The 17,683-nt window shown below is 41.4% G+C and overlaps 1 protein-coding gene across 2 annotated transcripts in view; it reads right to left on the bottom strand.

Annotated features, from left to right (window-relative positions):
• Positions 1-992: 992 nt before the first annotated feature.
• LOC111660764 (SLIT-ROBO Rho GTPase-activating protein 3) overlaps positions 993-17,683 on the bottom strand; it is a 56,223-nt gene continuing 39,532 nt past the window's right edge. Inside the window, exons 9-22 of one of the 2 annotated variants that reach the window (XM_023414155.1) lie at positions 16,967-17,164; positions 16,634-16,718; positions 14,501-14,528; positions 12,876-12,906; positions 12,353-12,413; positions 11,642-11,719; positions 11,374-11,508; positions 10,023-10,128; positions 8,917-9,144; positions 8,630-8,703; positions 6,335-6,515; positions 6,001-6,150; positions 5,596-5,905; positions 993-4,728 (exon numbers count right to left, since the gene is read on the bottom strand). In XM_023414155.1, coding sequence (XP_023269923.1) covers positions 4,282-4,728; positions 5,596-5,905; positions 6,001-6,150; positions 6,335-6,515; positions 8,630-8,703; positions 8,917-9,144; positions 10,023-10,128; positions 11,374-11,508; positions 11,642-11,719; positions 12,353-12,413; positions 12,876-12,906; positions 14,501-14,528; positions 16,634-16,718; positions 16,967-17,164 — 2,112 coding nt within the window. In that variant the 3' untranslated portion in view covers positions 993-4,281. Of the gene's footprint in view, positions 4,729-5,595; positions 5,906-6,000; positions 6,151-6,334; positions 6,516-8,629; positions 8,704-8,916; positions 9,145-10,022; positions 10,129-11,373; positions 11,509-11,641; positions 11,720-12,352; positions 12,414-12,875; positions 12,907-13,409; positions 13,513-14,500; positions 14,529-16,633; positions 16,719-16,966; positions 17,165-17,683 lie in introns of both variants that reach the window. The other variant, XM_023414154.1, reaches the window with a different exon arrangement.

Here is a 17,683-nt window from a genome sequence, read left to right on the forward strand (position 1 = left end):
GACTCTGTCTCGTTGGTGCAATCAATTTAATGTTAATCTTGAGTGAGTCACTTCATCTGTGTATCTCCTCCTTTTAAATCTAACTTTCTGTTTACAACTGCTGTTTAAGTTAAAAGAAGTTACATTTGGTACTACATTTGGAGCAACCCCCACATCTTTGGCTTATTTTGGGGGATGTGCTCCATTCCTCTTCCTTTCTTTGTGAACAGCTCAAGACAAGCTTGATGGATATTGATCTGGCTGCTGATGTGATCATAGAAGTTGGCAGGTTTTTGCAATGGCTCCATTTGTGAAAATGTTCGGGCCCCAAACTGTTCAAGTGTACCAATGTTCATGTTTTTATGAAAAAGTGAACATATCACCCCAAATCTGGCAAATGTCACCTAGAGTAAAAAAAAAAAAAAAAAAAAAAAAAAAAAAAAAACCCATGACAAGAATGTCAAACATTAGAAATCTTACTTAGGTAAAAGGACAGAAGTATAATCTTTACTCAAGGAATCAAAAGTAAAAGTACTTGTTAAGCAGAAAAATGGCCCATGTGATTGTTACATTGCACATATAATGTTATTGGATTAATTTCACTGCTCCATTAATCAGGAAGTAACATTCCCAATGAGCCAATTTCAACCACATACATACTGTTGGGCAGTTTAGTCTGTAACAGTTTGTCATATCATACAAAATGACCAAAGTCTTTGAATGTAGATCTTTACCAGCTGTCTAATAAATGTAGTTAATAGAATATTTCACTCAAAAATATAAAGAAATATTCAAGTAAGGTAAAAGTACCCCAAAATTGTAATTATCTAAACTACTAAATGTTAAAGTCCACCAGTGATGCAAACACATCTTTACCTGTTTCTAAAGCATTGTTAGTCAAATCAACGAGACATATAGTTTGGGTTTTTGTGATGTGCTTCACCTTTTCCTCACAACTGGATCTCAACCTTCTAAAACCACAAATCAAAAACAAATCACTCAGAATATCCAGATCACAGAGCAATAATGGTTTTATTTGGACGCAGGGGTTTTCAACATCCAGTCAGTGGTATGTTGTACATTACATCACAGGGTTTCAACCAACCAGACACTCATCAACAAACAGCATCACTAGACAAACAATTAAAGAGAAGGTAAACAGTGTGACGGCAACTCACACTCCGGTCCCCACAACATGACAGGCGCTCAGCCTGCTCCCTCACTGATATCTTCTTTTTTAATGTCAACCTTAATGTTGTCTCATGTCAGCAGACAAACAGTGTTACCCATTTCAGCATTCATTCCTGGAAAGAAAAAAGTCTGTGTAACATCACATGTAGGGAAAACGAGAGTCATAAGCTCTACATGTAGAGGTTCCATATCAGTCCTGCTGTTTCCAACAATACTGCAATGATTTTTCTTTGAGAGGGAAGAAGCTAAATGACAAGAGTTACGGCTCAACCACAGCACAGGCAGTTCACAGGGAAAACAAAAATATGAAAGAAATATTCTGAGATGACTCTACTGAACTTTACCAGTAGATTGTGTATACAGTAGTTTTTATAACTCCTATTCTTCAGGGATCACCCAAACACAGACGAGCAGTTCATAATAATTGTTGTGTAATTCAAGAGAGGAATATCTTTACACGTTGTACTCCTTATGGTGGTCGACGAGTAATTAGCAATAGAAAGTAAAGATAAAAAAGCAACATCAGTTTATAATTAACATGACAACTAATAGACAACATATTACATTTAAAAAAAAGTAAATACAAAAGTCCAATAAAAACTGATGTTGTGCACAAAAGGCACTCAAATTTTTCTGCTCCACTTACACTCTATAAATAAAAAAAAAAAAACAGTCTAGTTAAATATAATGATGATCATTTCATCTTTTGAAATTGTGTGCTTTCTTCATATTTCAATTAACATATGTTTCTATCTTCATAGATTTCAACAGGTGCAAAACTGTAGCCAGGAAAGATAAGAGGAACGATGCGGATGAACCAGGTGATTGTAATATCAGCTCCAGATCACACTCATAATGCCCACATGAGGTGACGGTGTCTACTGGTTCATCACAAGAAGCAATACCAGCAGGAACCAGCAGAGAGCGTGACTGCGCTGTATGACTTTAAATGCTCTATTGCCTTTTCTCTGGCTGTAGGAGCTCTGTGTTCTTAAAGATTCTCCCACCCTGGATATTTATATATCTGCCCATGACAAGTAAAAAGCAGACAATACATTGACCACAAGCGAATATGTTCCGTTTACAGCATGTATCTCTGTAACACTGCAGAATGTACAGAATGACTGCAGAGTTGGCAGTGGAGTCAATGCCTGGTTGACATGCTTATATTTAAGTTTCCTTTTGCTGAATCAAGCATTGTTAGATCTCTTTCCCTTCTATTTTAACAACTGCTACAAGCGGCTTAATTCATCATTCCCAACCCCCATAAATGTTAAGGCCCGTTTCTTTAAAAAAAAAAAAAAAGTCCAATACTGAAATTATTTGTGCATTTCACCAAGGCAAGGCACCACATACAGCCATTGTTTAACTGCTGCATAATATGAGTCAGTCATTACAGCGCAAAACATGCAGAACAGAGCAGGCTCATAGGGATGCGCATAACAAAGTCTCTGGACTAGAGCTGTGAGAATGACAGTAGATATAAACACTGAAAAGTTCTTATTCAGTTTTCCTCCAAAGGAACAAGAAAGAGTACACAGTCAGAGCAGAACTGTGTCTATCAACAGAGATAAGGACAAGGCAGGAAGGAAGGAAACGGCTTTGATAACGGTATGTCACAACATCTACTTTCAGGTCCCTCTGGGTGAGCATCGCATCTTAAATTTGAAAGAGGAACTATCAGAGGGTACTTTTCAATGTTTCTTATGCAATAATGAAAATCACCCATATCAGTCTTCAACGGGAAACAGTTCCAAGTTTGAAACTGGGTGAGTGTGTCAAAAAAAAAAAAACCATAATGGAGAAAAGATTTGTTCGGCCTTTGCAGTCTGTTCAACAGCAATCAGTTTTCTACAGTACAATTACCAAATGCAATCTAAACACACAGTACACGGTAAATGATCTGAACTATATTGTACACAGCCAAAGAATATGTTTCTAGTTTACTGAAGATGATAAAAAGGTGGTTTATGTTCTTTACAAGTGCCATTCACATCAACCCTTTGCCTTTTTTTTTTTTAATTAGCCTGTACAAGATTAACACTTAAAAAAATTACTAGCTATATATTATGTACAAGTTTACCACAGGATTCCTACATTAGTTGATGCATTAGTTTTCTGCATTTCATATACAGGAAATAGAAAAAAAAAAAAAAACATGGCAACATGCCCACCGCCCATGATGGCAGAGGATGACTCCTGAAAGTAATGTCTACGACTTCAGAGATCATCTTCACGCATCTGGACGCTTTATCTTTAGCAGTGAACAGGATGACTTCAGGTACAACATCTATAGTACCAACAGCCACACACATGGCATCTTTAAAATATAACACTGTAATGTCCTAATGTATTTGAACATTTGAGACTTGATATTTTTTCATCAGGTTTCAAAGTAATTATTTTCTGTTTACAATGAACAACATGAGAAAACTCTGCATCATTACAATAAGCCTTTAATGGTTCCCTTATTTTCTCCAAACCCTGCATGCAGAAGTATATAATGTCACTATGTTGATACTTTGCTGAACATCCACTGAATTATAGTACAAACAGAAACCATGGCAACTTCAAGTAAGTTTTTATGTACAGCCATAAGGCCTATGACCTCAATGATAGATAGACATGGTATATTAGCCTGAATGTGTACACTAGTCCAGATGAGGTGTTTCATACACATCAGCTGAAGTGACTGAAGCATCAGCTGGACAGTGTTCGCTGGGTAGAAACTAATACCAGATTTCACACAAGTATTGCTTCACTTGCATTCACTGCATCTCTGAAACGAGAACATGGCCACAGATTTTTGTTGAAATTGAGGTAAAACTGAAATACACGTATTCCTATACACATTTACTGTAGTTAAATCAAGTTTTAAAGAGGTTCAAGCTTCATGCTGTCACACCTCTACAGCTTCTTCCACCGCTTTATCACCATGGTAACATACGGTAGGCTCGCTTCAGGAGCTTCCTGAATATATGAATTAAGTCAGGCAGAAAACAGAGAGGTGAATATCTGTCTCTGCTTCCCACACATCAGCACCCACTTCCATAAGCTTCCCCCTCACTTGGAAAACTTTACAACCTTCCCACCTAGCAGATTCCACCTTTGCTACATGGTACCAGACTTATCCCCAGCATCACTGGATGCATTCATATTAGAACCAGCAGCTGAATTGTTACTTGGAAACATCTTCTCGGTGGGAGTTACAGCAGGGCTGCCGACTCCTGAGGAGCTGGAGCTGCTGGAGCGGTGCTGCGTCGGAGGAGGACGCACTGGTCTCATGGGTGGGGGGCGTAGCTGAGCCCCGGCCAGGCGGGCGGAGAGAGCAGGTTTGAAGGTGGTCATCATCTCAGAGGTGGAGCTACTGCTGCGGCGCATGGCTGCATCTGGATCACGGATCATAATGGTATGCAGTGGACTGCCGGGCTCAGAGCTAACCGGGTTCTTCATGGGCTCCAGGGTGTCCAAAACCACGTCGGGAGCTTGCTTAACGGTATTCTGTCGCTCCAGCTCCCGCAGCTCGTGGAGCGCTGTAGTCATAGTTTTCTCTATGTCCTGGGAGCAGAGGGACGAGGATGAGGAGAACAGAACAATAATAACAGGCAGGTCAGCAGAGTACGTCACATAGTGCGACATATAGCATGTGAATGTGAACCTGCAGGTTATAGAAGCAAGTATCTGCAGTTTCAGGCACACATTGGTTTAAATTCATTTCTGTTGCTTATGTTGTCTACAATAACTTTTGTTAGTGTTACATTATTATTGTTGTACTTCAGTACTTCCATCACAGGTTGACTTGAAAGGTCTGCACTGCATTAACTCACATCAGTAATCACTTCTGACAGAAAATAGATGCAGGCTTGATGTCTCATCCAACACAACTAAAGCGATTTTCTGAAATACATGATCAGGGCCTTTCTGGTTCTAGTCAAGTTGAAGTAGGAGCTGAACATTTTGTTTGATTGTGTTGGGACCTAATGGCTGCAGTCATTAGCTGATGAGGAGTTGTTATTCAGTTCCAGGCCTCTGTGTCCTTGAGGTGTGTCTATCGCCCAGCTGCAGTCTGGCTCTGACATTTACTGCAGGTCCCAGCTGCTGCTCTCAGACTGACAGCTACAGCAGGGGGCCCAGCTCTGTTCTACCAAATATACCCAATTATATGCTATAATTGTCTGAAATGTTATATTATGTCTGGTACTGACAACACAGAGTCAACAAACATAAAAAATATGTTTATAGCTTACTATATTACTATATTTTCAACAGCTCACACAGTTAAAAGATGTGTGCATGGACAGATAGCTGGATGGTATAAAGAACAGCAGAAAACAGTCCAGTGAACTTGAAGGCACACACATTCAGGTAATGAAAGGCCATGACTAAAAACATTTACAAGCCAGCAGGTTGATGACAAAGCCTTACCTCAGCAAGAGCCTCAGTCTCCAGCGATTTGTGGTCCCCGAGGCTGCTGTGACGAGTGGCCCCTGGCACTGGTCTCAGGGGGTGGCCGTCAGGATAGGCCTTCCTGTCCGGGTAGTTGATGCTTCCTGCACTGCCAAAGGTACCGAGGCGCCTCTTTTCTGGGCTCTCCATGCGACCCTTGCTTATAGACACCTTGTGGGGGCTGCTGGGACAGGCTGCGGCTCGTGGCGGAGTGTCGGCCACTCTTGTCGGACTGTGGGTATCTGTACGGTGACGTGGGATTGCAGCTCCATCGGACCGTAACCTCACCCTGTGCAACGGGATCGTTTTAGTGTCAAACAGGGAAGTCCCTCAGAAGGAGACATTTTCAAAACAAGAAAGGTGTTTATTCTCAGTGGCATCTACCTCCCCATGACTCCGCCAAAGTTGTAATCAGGTGACTGTTCACATGGTGATGGGACGTCATTTTTAGATGAACCTTTATCATCCAGCAACGGTCCACTGCTCGCTTCACTATCTGCTTTCTGACTGAGGTTATCTGAGAAAGCATCATCACTGAAAGACACACACATTTTCTCCTTCAATTTTGTGACATGACAATGAGCCTTGTTAAGCGACTGTAACTATATTGAGACGTAAGTCACTCAAGTTATGAAAATAACCTTTCATAAGAGATTAGGATCACACAAGGGAATTACTGACAATAACACCTACTAAAATACATTCTGCTTTTACTCACAGGTCCTGTACTACAATGTACTGATGTGGGATGAGACCATCAACACCATTATGACGGCCCTCCCACCAGTCTTCAGACGCCCTGTGATACAGAAGAAGAGAGGCTCCCTTCTTGAAGGACAGCTCCCTGGGGCTGCGTCCCACATAGTCAAACTTGGCGATGGCTTCGATCTGTTCAACCTCTAGAAAACATAAACAGACAAAACAAAAAAAAAAAAAAAGAAACATCAGTAAAAAGCTTCATTAATGAACTTCAACATGGCTTTGGTCATATTGAAGGTTATTAGCATGCACCTGTAGCACAAAAACCAGCAATAATAAAAACTTTAGAGCGCTTTAATCCGTGCTGTGATGCAAGACGTAATGTTGTTATCTCCAAAACGTTAAACTCAGTACATCTCTGTAAATTACAATCACAAATCACATACTTATTGCTTACTACATAATTATTTCATTGTAGCTTAAATAATTATTGAGTAGTAGACTATATTACAAATAGATGCTACTGTTTAAACATGTAGGAAAAGGTTTTAGGATAAGTCAAGGCTGATTAATTAAGCAGTTTTTGCCACAGTCAGTCAGTCAAAGTAAACTCTGGGGTTAATATCAATCAGCTCTCAGCAAGAAAACTATTCATTTTGAAAACTCACCAGAGGGGTGCAAGGGTGTTAAAGGGATAATAAGGTTGAAAAGCAGCATTGTTCCAATTTTGGTTTCAATTATAGAGTAATGAAAAGTGAAAAGTTACCATCATCACAGCTTGGCTGACCCGTTCTTAATTTAACAACATCAACTTATTTTTCCTCCATGAAAACTGAATTATTGCCAGAGGCCACGGACTGAACTGACCGCAGAAACTACAGTGCAACAGCAGAGTTTATAATGTCACATAAGACTCTCAGCAGTAAGGCCAGGAAGAGCAGAACCTTACAGAAAGCAAACGACCTTTGTTCTCTTTTCCAAGTAAGAGCAAGAAGAGAGAGAAAGGGTCAGCACTCATTACAGACGCAGCCAACAGCACAGATGAAGCTGTGAGATAGAGTTACCCCAATCTGACCCAACATACTCCATACTTCATAGACCTGTCTGTTCACTCTTCACTGACAGCACAGGTGATATTATTTCATGTATTACCCGTGTTTTGGCTTTTGTGCCTGGCCCAGTTATGTTTTCAAAGCTCAGAGGAGAAATGGGGAAATACTGCACAAAGGAGAAAGTCCCAGGAGAACTGCTGACTAACGCTGAACAAAGAGCGAAGGGGGGGGGGGGGGGGGGAGAGAGAGAAAGAGAGAGAGCAGAGACACACACACATACACATACACACACACACAGAAAGATGGATCAAAGCAGCAGTGCCGCATGCCAACACTGTTTACTCAACTTGCCTTCAGCTTCAAACATCACATAAGCCTTCGCGATCATAAGCTGTTGCAGTGCAAACCTCGCTCACCTCTCAGTCAAAGGCACTTAATAAAAAAGGTCAGTCTGTACTTAAGGTTTTCTCATCCACAAAGACTTCTAAAATCACATCATACACATTCTCATGTGAAATCCATTTAAAACGAATTGCCAAGATGTGAAATACCTTGACATGCTTCTCTTTAAATGATCAATCTATCAAAAAAGTTTTTTCATATTTATCTCTAACACAGTTGGAGAATTTTCAACTTTATAATTAGAGCTTTTTGTGTGCGAACTCAAATGCTAAAGTTACAACAAGTGTAATTCTATATTATCAGAGAAAATATTGGTGACCTCTGCCCCCGGCTCTGATCTTGACTGCAAAACACACAGGCAAGACCCACAGTTCACACGGCTACTAACATTAGAAAAAATGTTCTGCGGGAGTCTACAGCCATCTTCTGTGAGCCTCTATTAAAGTGAACATGCTCACAATAACAATGCCAACATGTTTAGCAGGTACAGTATAATGTTCACCATCTTAGTTCCGTGTGTTAGCATGCTAACATTTCCTAATTAGCACGTAAGTATTATGGGAATGCTATTGGTGTTGCAGGTACTTGGTCATGAACCAAAATATTGGATGAATTTAAATTTTTAACTGAGGATCAGTGCTAAAGTCAGTAGCTGACCAGAGTATGATTCATCCTGTGGGGACCCTGAATATCAGTTTCATGGCAATTAGTTGGTGAAATATTTCAGTCTGGACCAACCGCCAGGCCAGCATTGTCATTCCTAGAGCCAAGCTGCTAAAGTCGCTAAAAACACAGCTGGATGATAACAAAAAAAAAAAAAAAAAAAAAGGATTGAAAAATGACTACAGTGATGTACCGACCTTCATCACTCGTGTGTGGTTCAGTTCCATTGTCGGCCTCGTCAATAGTTCCTGGTTCACTGTGAGGGCTGTCACTGCAGGAGGACATGGAAAGTGAAAAGTCACTGACATTGGAGCATGACAAATATTTTGCTTATGAACAATAAGCATGTTTATGCAGGTGATAATCTGATAAAAATGTCACACTTCCCTCTTAACCTCAACGCAAATCACAGATGACAGGAATGCAATCTCAACATAATTGTCTTTTAATTACATGTTTACCAGCTGGTCCAGCCAATACTCACCAGTACTCCTCCCCCCCAGTCATGCACTTCTCATACACCGGGCCGTCCAGCTCACGTTGACTGGGAAAGATGACTTCATTGTGGATGATGATGGTCTTGATGACCTCATTAACATGTGCCTGGCATGCTACAGGATCCTGGCCATCTGGGATGGGCATCAGGGTTGGTCCAAAGCAGATAGCCAAATTGTATGGATCCATCATGTTCTCATCACTGTACTGGGAGAGACTGGGGGGAAAGGACAGCATTGTTATTTCTTTTTCATGATTATTATGTGTATTAAAATATGTACTTATCAGTTTAGGAGTGATAAGGCTACAATCCTGTGTTGGCTGCACTTTTGTTTACAGTTAGTTTTTGTATCAATTCCATAATGTATGAAAAGTAACTGCTGTGGAGCAGAGACATCTCTTACACAGCGAGTGGCTTCAACTGAATTCAGCTTTGACGTGAAGTATTAATTGCTTCATTGCGCAGCTTTGTTAGTCATTTGCTTAGAAGGACGTCTGATCAGCCATCCCCATCAACAAATCAAGTGCGCTTGTGCATGCCACAACCTACTCTTGGTAACCAAACCTTTCAGAGCTGAAAGAGGAAGTCATAATCAGTCTTTGCATATTATCAACTAGCTGAGGCTGAGCAATCAAGACACAGCTGGAGTAGCTATAACAATGAAGGGGGTAAAGGAGAGCGGAGTGAAACCTGGGGTATGAAATCAAACTCTTTGTTCAGCAGGCGAAGCCACGAGAATGAGCATTAATAACATCTATTATTCGAGGACAGGTAAACTACTTCAGTGAGGCATGGGTTTCCGAGGCTCTAAATAACGTCTAAAGCACTGTAAACGATGAAGCAATAAATAGGTTATATTTTTTATATATAAAAATAATTTGGATCTTAATTGTCTTCCCACCTGACTGTAGCTATTCTGTCTATTCAATATATTTCCACATGGATTTTCCCCTATGGAATTACTGTATATTTACATCTAGGGTAAGATTCAGTGTCATAACACTTTTGGTGATTAATCCAAAGAAGTCATGTTTGTATACTTTGCTTTGCATGACAAAATCTACGGGATGGAATGAGAATCAGCACAAACTCACTGGTTGAGAAAAGCAAACAGGTATCTCATGACGATTATGATGGTCCGAGGAAGAGTCACAATAATCTGCTGGATGTGATGTGCTCTCTCAGCTCCAGACTCCAGCTCTGAAACACAGAGAACAGAGGTTGGTTTACACTGTGACAAACTGGAGACAAATATAGCTTTTAAATCTTTATATAATGTATATGGGCACTGAAACTATGACAACACTTTCCACTAAAATACATTATAAAGCGGACTAGCATGAACAATTGATCAAAGTGAGGCAACAATGCTGAATCAAAAGGCAGTGTAGACTGAAAACTGTTATTTGACAGTTTAATAGATGCCACCTCGTGCCTTTCATCAGACCCTTAGGGAGAACTGATTGATCGAATTATTAGAAAGGGCGAGAAATCAGTGTTCAAAATACAGGGGAGATTGGGGGTGGGGTGGGGTGGGGGCCCCCTAATTAAGACTTGAATCCCAGAAAAGATTAAAAAAACAACAGTTCAAGGGGGCTGAAACATTTATTAAACATTATCTTTATTACCTGTAATTGTAAATATTATAATATATTTCCCATATTCATGCCTGGAAGAATCTTATAATATGATTTCAGACCCCCGCTTAAGTGGACGAAACCATTTCATAACCTTGACCTTAGCTGAACATCTCTGGCTGTGGTGGTTTGGTTAGTCTTTTACCTTTTTGATATTAACTTTTATAATAGGCACCTCCTTTGTTTTCACTCAGGAACACAGTGGTTTTACCTGGTCGTGTAATTATTAGAATACGCGTCAATAGTAATTGTCGTCAGTACATTTACTCTCAGTACTGTAGCTTACCTTAGTACAATTTTGAGGTACTTGTACTTTACTTGAGTATTTCCATTTTATCCCACTACATACTTCCACTCTACATTTCAGAGGGAAATATTGTACTTTCTGCTCCGCTACATTCATTTGACAACTTTAGTTAAAGAAGCAAGAAACTGTAAGGACTGTAATACTTTAATTTCATTGAAGCACGTGTCTGCGCCGTACTGGGCTCCCTTTCGCCCCAGAGAAAAAGTTGACCCCCCTGACTGTCATTGTATAATTTGCACTCTGGGAGAAATGATTCTGTGGTGAACTCGTAGATGGCAAACCGATGTGGCCCGCACTCTCCTCCTCCTGCTGGCTTTCTGTTAAATATCAGGCAGAGAGCCCCGGTGTTAAGATTGCTTCCATGTGCTGCCCTGAATGCCTTTCTCTTCTACAGTAAAGCTGAGTCTCTAAGAAACTGCAAGGTGTGTTTTCTCTTTCCTATTTGAGCAAGCCACTCGCAGCGGTGATTGCTTTGAACGTTTCCTGTTGTGCTTGACTCACTGATGGTAGAGATGAAGTCCAGGAACCGCTCCTTTGGGAAGAGAGGGTTCTCCAGTCCTCTGAAGTACAGCTTCAGCACCCCTGCCACTGAGTTAATATCATGCTCGTTCTGGTCGTCGATCAAGGGATCTTCACCTGGTTTAAGAATGCACGATATATATGGTTTCAGCAGTGGTTTTGGATTAGCTGAAAATGTGTCAGATGGGTTTTATCTCGTTTACGTATTTGTGACATGAAAACAAGGGCTATAAAGCCATCTTTGACTCACCTCTCTCAAAAGAGTTTTTAATATCATTGACCTCCACCTGAGATCCTGGCACGCGAAATATGCCTTGCTGCTGCAACCCTGAAAGAAATACAACCCAGAATTTACAGATTCAGTGTTATGCTACCTGCCATTATCTACAAACCCCAGTGCCAGTTTCGTGAAAGCCCATTGGAAACACATAACACAAAGCAGGAAATGTAATCTAGTCATAAAGGGAGATGCGTATTTTTCCAGGAGAGGGCCCCTCAGTGAGGCTGCAGCATATGGTTTCAGTTAGAGGGTTCCTAATCAGTTTTCTGGAGTTTCATTAGGTCCAGATCCAGGGGAAAAGGCCCGCAGGCTACAGCAATGAGCTGAAGACAGATGTGAAGGTAGACAGGGAGGAGTTATAAAAAAAAGGGTGGGAGGGTGGCTGAACTGACTAAACAAAGACCTATGGTACTTTCAAAACTCTCCCTGTGTGATCTATTGTTATGAGCTTGTCAAATCACTGGCAGGCAGCTGAGTGTCTCAGAGACCGAGGTGCAGAGCAGAGCAGAGCAGGTCAGTCTCTGTACCTGAGGCTATTTGTGGAAATAGATTGCCTTCTCCGAAAGCTGCTGTCACTTCTTATGTGGCTGAAGGAGTTTTCAAATAACTTCATAGTTTGCTTTCGTTTTCTGCCCTTTCACTGAGAAAGTAGTAGTCACAGCAACATAATGTGAAACTTACCGTATAAATTGATGTATCGGATACAGCTTTCAACAACAAGTGGAATTGGTTGACCTGAATCCTGAAATTAAGAGAGACAAGGCAAGACATATAATAGCAAAAGGCAACACACAGCTAAGATATTAAATAATATACAGTATTGCGTGTTACTTTTATACTGCTATAAATTATACAATGTCTTGACGAGGTATCAAACATGCAGTAGTAACTTTGGAATATAGGAATAAGAGAACCACTGCTGTGGTTTATGGTAACAAAAAGAGACACGATATAGAAGCAGGCTAATGCTCCATCATACCACAAAAAGAAAAAAGCTCATAAACATTATTTTAAGCAAATCTCAGGAGGAGCATAATACAAACAGTAGCAGAACAATACGATACTGTTATTTATAATGTGATGCTGCAGAATAAAGACAGAAAACTAGCAGCAAGCAAGTGAAGCTGAAGCAGTAGCAAGTCAATTATTACGATTAGTCCAATAGTCTTGTGCCGTGAGCTACATACTCTAACAACAGAGGTACCTGAATGCGGGTACGGGCATTCCTTCTTCCTCTGGGACAGAAAGCAGCAAAGCACAGAGAAGCACAGGAAGAGAGGGCAGAGAGGCACAAAGTTAGAAAAGCTCAGATGACAGATGACACCTCTGGAGGTTAAAGAAGGCTAAGCACAGGGACTGGCAATAGGAAATGCAGTAAGATGGAGATGCAGTAAAGGACTGGGTGCAGTGAGGGACAAAGCAGACCCACTGCTGTCTCCTGCTTCAAAGTCATCCAAAGACTTACTGGATTTAGAAATAAAGCTAGAGATGGTAAATTGTTCTGGCGGGGAATGAAGAGACAGCTGACTGCCGCTCTGTCTGTCTGCACCGGCAGAACCACGGAAGGGAGGAGGAGGATTAGAGGTTAAACAGAGGCGTTATATCATGATCAAGGGCAGCTGGAAGAGGGAGGAACAGAAGGCCAAAGTGAGGAAGAGAATGAGAGCGAAGGCTTTAGCTGCCTTCCTCTCCTGCTCCACAGGGGCAGGCTCAGTCATACACCACCACCAGAGGGTACCTTGATGAAGGTCTCCATATTGCCGTTAAACAGCTTATGGTTATACACGGAGCGTGGTCTAGGCTTCCGCATTTTCTGTGGTTTAGGGGGAAGGGTTGGGGGCCTGGGAAATGATGGACAAAGGGAACAAAAACACCGTATTCTGTGAAACAGTCGAACCATATGTGGCTCAGAAACAGGTATGGAAAAACAGTCGCTAAAAGAGCGCAATGAAAGAATCTTCATTTTGGGAAAAGTAACAGAAAAAGTCAAAAATCTTCAGTGAAAAACTGAAAAAACCCAAAGGGAGACATTTCATTGAAGAGGTCTTTTATCATTACAACCAGATAAGTCAGCTCTTTAATTACTGTGGTTGGAGTGTGCAAGACTTTAGCACTGGATCTTCAACAAAATGCCTTTCTTGACTCATTAAAAACAAAACACAGATAAATGAACAATAAAAACAAGGCTAATGGAATCAATCCCACCAGTTAATATTTTATGTCGTTCAGAAATTGAAACTGCATGGAACAAACAATCCAAACACATTATATAGGCATGTGAATCCTGCTGACTCTTAGAATATAATTAGATGTATGCCTATGTTATTCTATTAATAATCAAAATGCTGCAAATACTTTATCCAACATTAGAAAACCACGCATATGTACACAGATATGTGCAAGCACAACTCATTTTGAGAAGTATGGGGGGGTGGGGGGGGGTGCAGCTAAAAGTTATTTAAATGTTTATGGAAACCATTTGTCAAGAAGCTACAATTACAATATGTTTGATTCTAAAGGACAACAGCAACTTTAAAACCACTGCCAATTTGTACCTTTTCATTTTGCAGTATAGTACATAACATACTAAATACGGCATTTATTTAGACATCAGTGACAGCAACTGAAAAGCCATGCAATATAATTGAATACAAAATATTTATAAGATATAGAATATTTCTTTACAATTATATAATAATAATTACAGGTATGCTTTTGTCTTTTTTTATTCTATAGCAGAATTCGAGTCTGAAATGAATGGAATGAGCAGACGCTCTGTGGCTGAAAGGCAGGGATCAGAAGCAGCTCACTTATCAAAGGAGATCTTACCTTGTAGTCCCACACTCAGCCCTCTCCCCTGTGGAAAAAAAAACATGAGAGGGACATGTTATATCTTTATGGTACATATTATGCAGACTGCAGTGTCCAGCCTCGGTGAGGGGTTTGATGAGAGGCAACATGACCATTGAGGGTGAGATGAATGGAGCAGTGCTAAAGCCATTCATTGGACAAAGCTATTGAGCAGTCGTTGCTGAATCCTCAGGGGACCCGGAGGACCCTGTGGGGTTACAGGCCTCCTATCAGAGTAAAGAAAGAGGGGCCTGGCGGCTGCAGTGTGTGTATGTTGGGGAGGGAGGGGTGCATCAGTGTTGACACTGAGCAATGTCTGTGCTGGCTCACTGAGCCTTTTGTTGTGGGTTTTTCTCACAACACACGCACATGGTATAGGCTAATAGTCTGAGCATTTCTAAGGGTAATATAGCTTCCATCGCACTGTTTGTGACCAATTAAGGATACATGGAAGTTTATCTTTCCACTTATGATAACAGAAATGCTAAACCAGAATACAACAGATTTGTAAATGAAGTCATATAAAAGATGACCCAGGGTTTCCTTATGAACTCAGAGGAAGACTGTGTCTTTTTCCGGCAGTGACTGGATTATCAACTGGAAGGGCAACAATGGAACCAAAGCATTCGAACATTATTTTTCTACTCCACCTAACAATGGACAGAAAGAGCAAAGGCTAACCCATTTCTCAACACATCCTTCTGACAGATGGGACAAGGTTTCTGGAGCATTCATGTGAAGAAACAACAGCACGTTTCCCAGACATCATTCCTTTGAGTGATAGCCCTGTCTACCTCTGACCAACCAACCTCAAAATTACACCCAGTTTCTCAAGCATGAGCAAAAAAAAAGTCTATGCTGGTTCACCCCCTAATTTCATATCCAAAAGTGCCAGAGTCCCTCAGTGACAGAGGAGATACAGTATCTGTTCTATAAACATCAAAGGTGACAAGCACAAATCAAATTTGTTGAGCAAGGGGATTGGTGCCTCCTTATCTGAGAAACAAGGGCTGGCAGATATCCTAGCACCATATTGTCTGGTGCCAAAGCTTGACATTATGTTTTTATTAATACATGCAGCAAGATGTAAACGCCATGTGGCACTCACCAGTCTCATCTTGTTCCCCTCTGTCATGCTTACACACAACCACACACATACACAAACACGCTATTTCGCGCGTGGAGCAACGAGCTAATGAGCACGACTCAGCCCTTGATTGATCACCTGAATAATTAAACATGGGTGGTACCTGGAGACGCCATATGCTGCGTTCATACACTCTCTCAGCTGCACCATCGTGGACAAACAAACAGATCTGTCCAGAGACTGAGATGAACTATAATGTGAGAGTGTTTTAAGAGTGCCACAGCATGCAGTTGGTTGTTCGCCGCAGAGACCCAGAGGGGAACAACAAGGAGAGATCCTGCGGGCCCCACAAAGGCAACATAAATTATATTAGAGGACAGGAATAAACGAATGAATGAATGAATTATTGAATGAATGAATGAATCCAAGGTGTGAGATCTGGAAATATGCATGTGTGCTGCAAGGTCTCAGCTGTCTGCGTCTGATGCCCTTTTCTATTAGGTGAACCCCTGATGCAGGAGCAGCTGCAGAAATGGGCTTGGGCCTGCTCCTGCTGATTGATTGGGCGTAAACTGTTCACGCCTGAGGTGACAAGGGGACCCTTGGGGAAGGGAGGGGCTGAGGGAAGTCTTTCTTGTTAGAGCCTGGAAATGGGAACCCTTCCCTTCTACACCACATAGAGACTAACCGGATAACACTTTAGCCAGTGGAGATAAGTAGAGAGGAGAATGGATACCTCAAAGTAGATGTTGTCTGCTTTTGGTGTGATAGTTTTCCATTTGAATATCAATTCTCATTTCCTCTTTAATCCCTACAAAAAATGTCTTTGTAGCCTCCATACCTTTTCCCCCACTGCTTATTTGATAAGACCTGCACCACCACCACTAGCCCTGTAGGCAGTGATTTTATAGAGCTATGACAGGATTGTGCAGGTCATAATTACAGGATAAAAACAGCGGGTCAGGCACACAACATTAAAAGACACCGGAGATATTGAGGACAGATGAAGAGAAAAGACTCCTTACCTTCACCCAGTGTCTGCTTCAGTAAGTCATGCTTGGCTTGCAGCTTAATGATGAGGTTACTGCCATTCAGGTACTCTTTGAATTTCTAGACAGACAGAGAGATGAAGGGAGCAGTGAGTGAAGAGCAGCACTAATCCAGTGTAACAGGAGCCCAGTCAAACAATCCAGCGAGGCTCAAATCAGCATAAATTCAATCTGTTCTAGTTTTAATTTAATTTCTATTTTCAGGGCATGTGGAAATGATGACTGATGGCTTGATTTTGAAAAGCGGCGCAAAGTTAGATTTCATCGCTGGTTAGCCATTAAAAATTTCCAAAATCGACACAAACTCACTGAAAAGTAGAACATTTCCGTCTCCTGTTGGTTGGACCTCCTCTTGGCTATGTTCAGCTTGCTCATGTAGGACTCTGAGGCCACAGACTTGATGGATTCAGTGGAGCGGCTGTGTTGGAAGGCGTCCGACACATCGAAGTCCTCCACAGTCAGCATGTCCTGCAGCGTCTGCATCGTGGCATCCAAGGTCTTTCTCACCTGCACAGGCGGAAGCATCATATCTTACATGTTTCCTTTTCATGAGAGTAAAAGCTACTTGTTTTCCACGCAAGCCTTGATGGAACAGGAGCAACTGATGACATTCTCAAGGGGCGAGAGTGATTGACTTACAGCTCTAACATATTTATATCATTGATAAATCGACCCCTGAACAATAAATGACCTTGGACTGCACCGAAATGACACCTAGCAGCATCAGAAGACAAGTCAAGAACAAACCCCCAGGTTAGACATACATCACAGTAAGAGATGAAAATGAAGACTGTCTGGCAGAGACACAAATTGCATATGAAATTACTGAAGGAGGCTTTTTGTTTAGGGCTGAGATTGATAAAGCTCATTTCCAGTGATGACATGGCTCATCCATTATACTCCAGAACACGCGACACAGGAAGACGGGGGGAAGAGGCAGAGCTGTTGGCACAGGCAAGTCTAGCAGGCCTCGGTTATTATCACCTCCATTTGCACCTTTCTGTCTGTTGCTGTTAATGAGAAAGC

This window comes from Seriola lalandi, unplaced genomic scaffold (assembly GCF_002814215.2).
Source record: "Seriola lalandi dorsalis isolate HSWRI2012SDOR001 ecotype SW California unplaced genomic scaffold, Sedor1 jcf7180002054522, whole genome shotgun sequence".
In the NCBI taxonomy this organism is placed as follows: domain Eukaryota; kingdom Metazoa; phylum Chordata; class Actinopteri; order Carangiformes; family Carangidae; genus Seriola; species Seriola lalandi.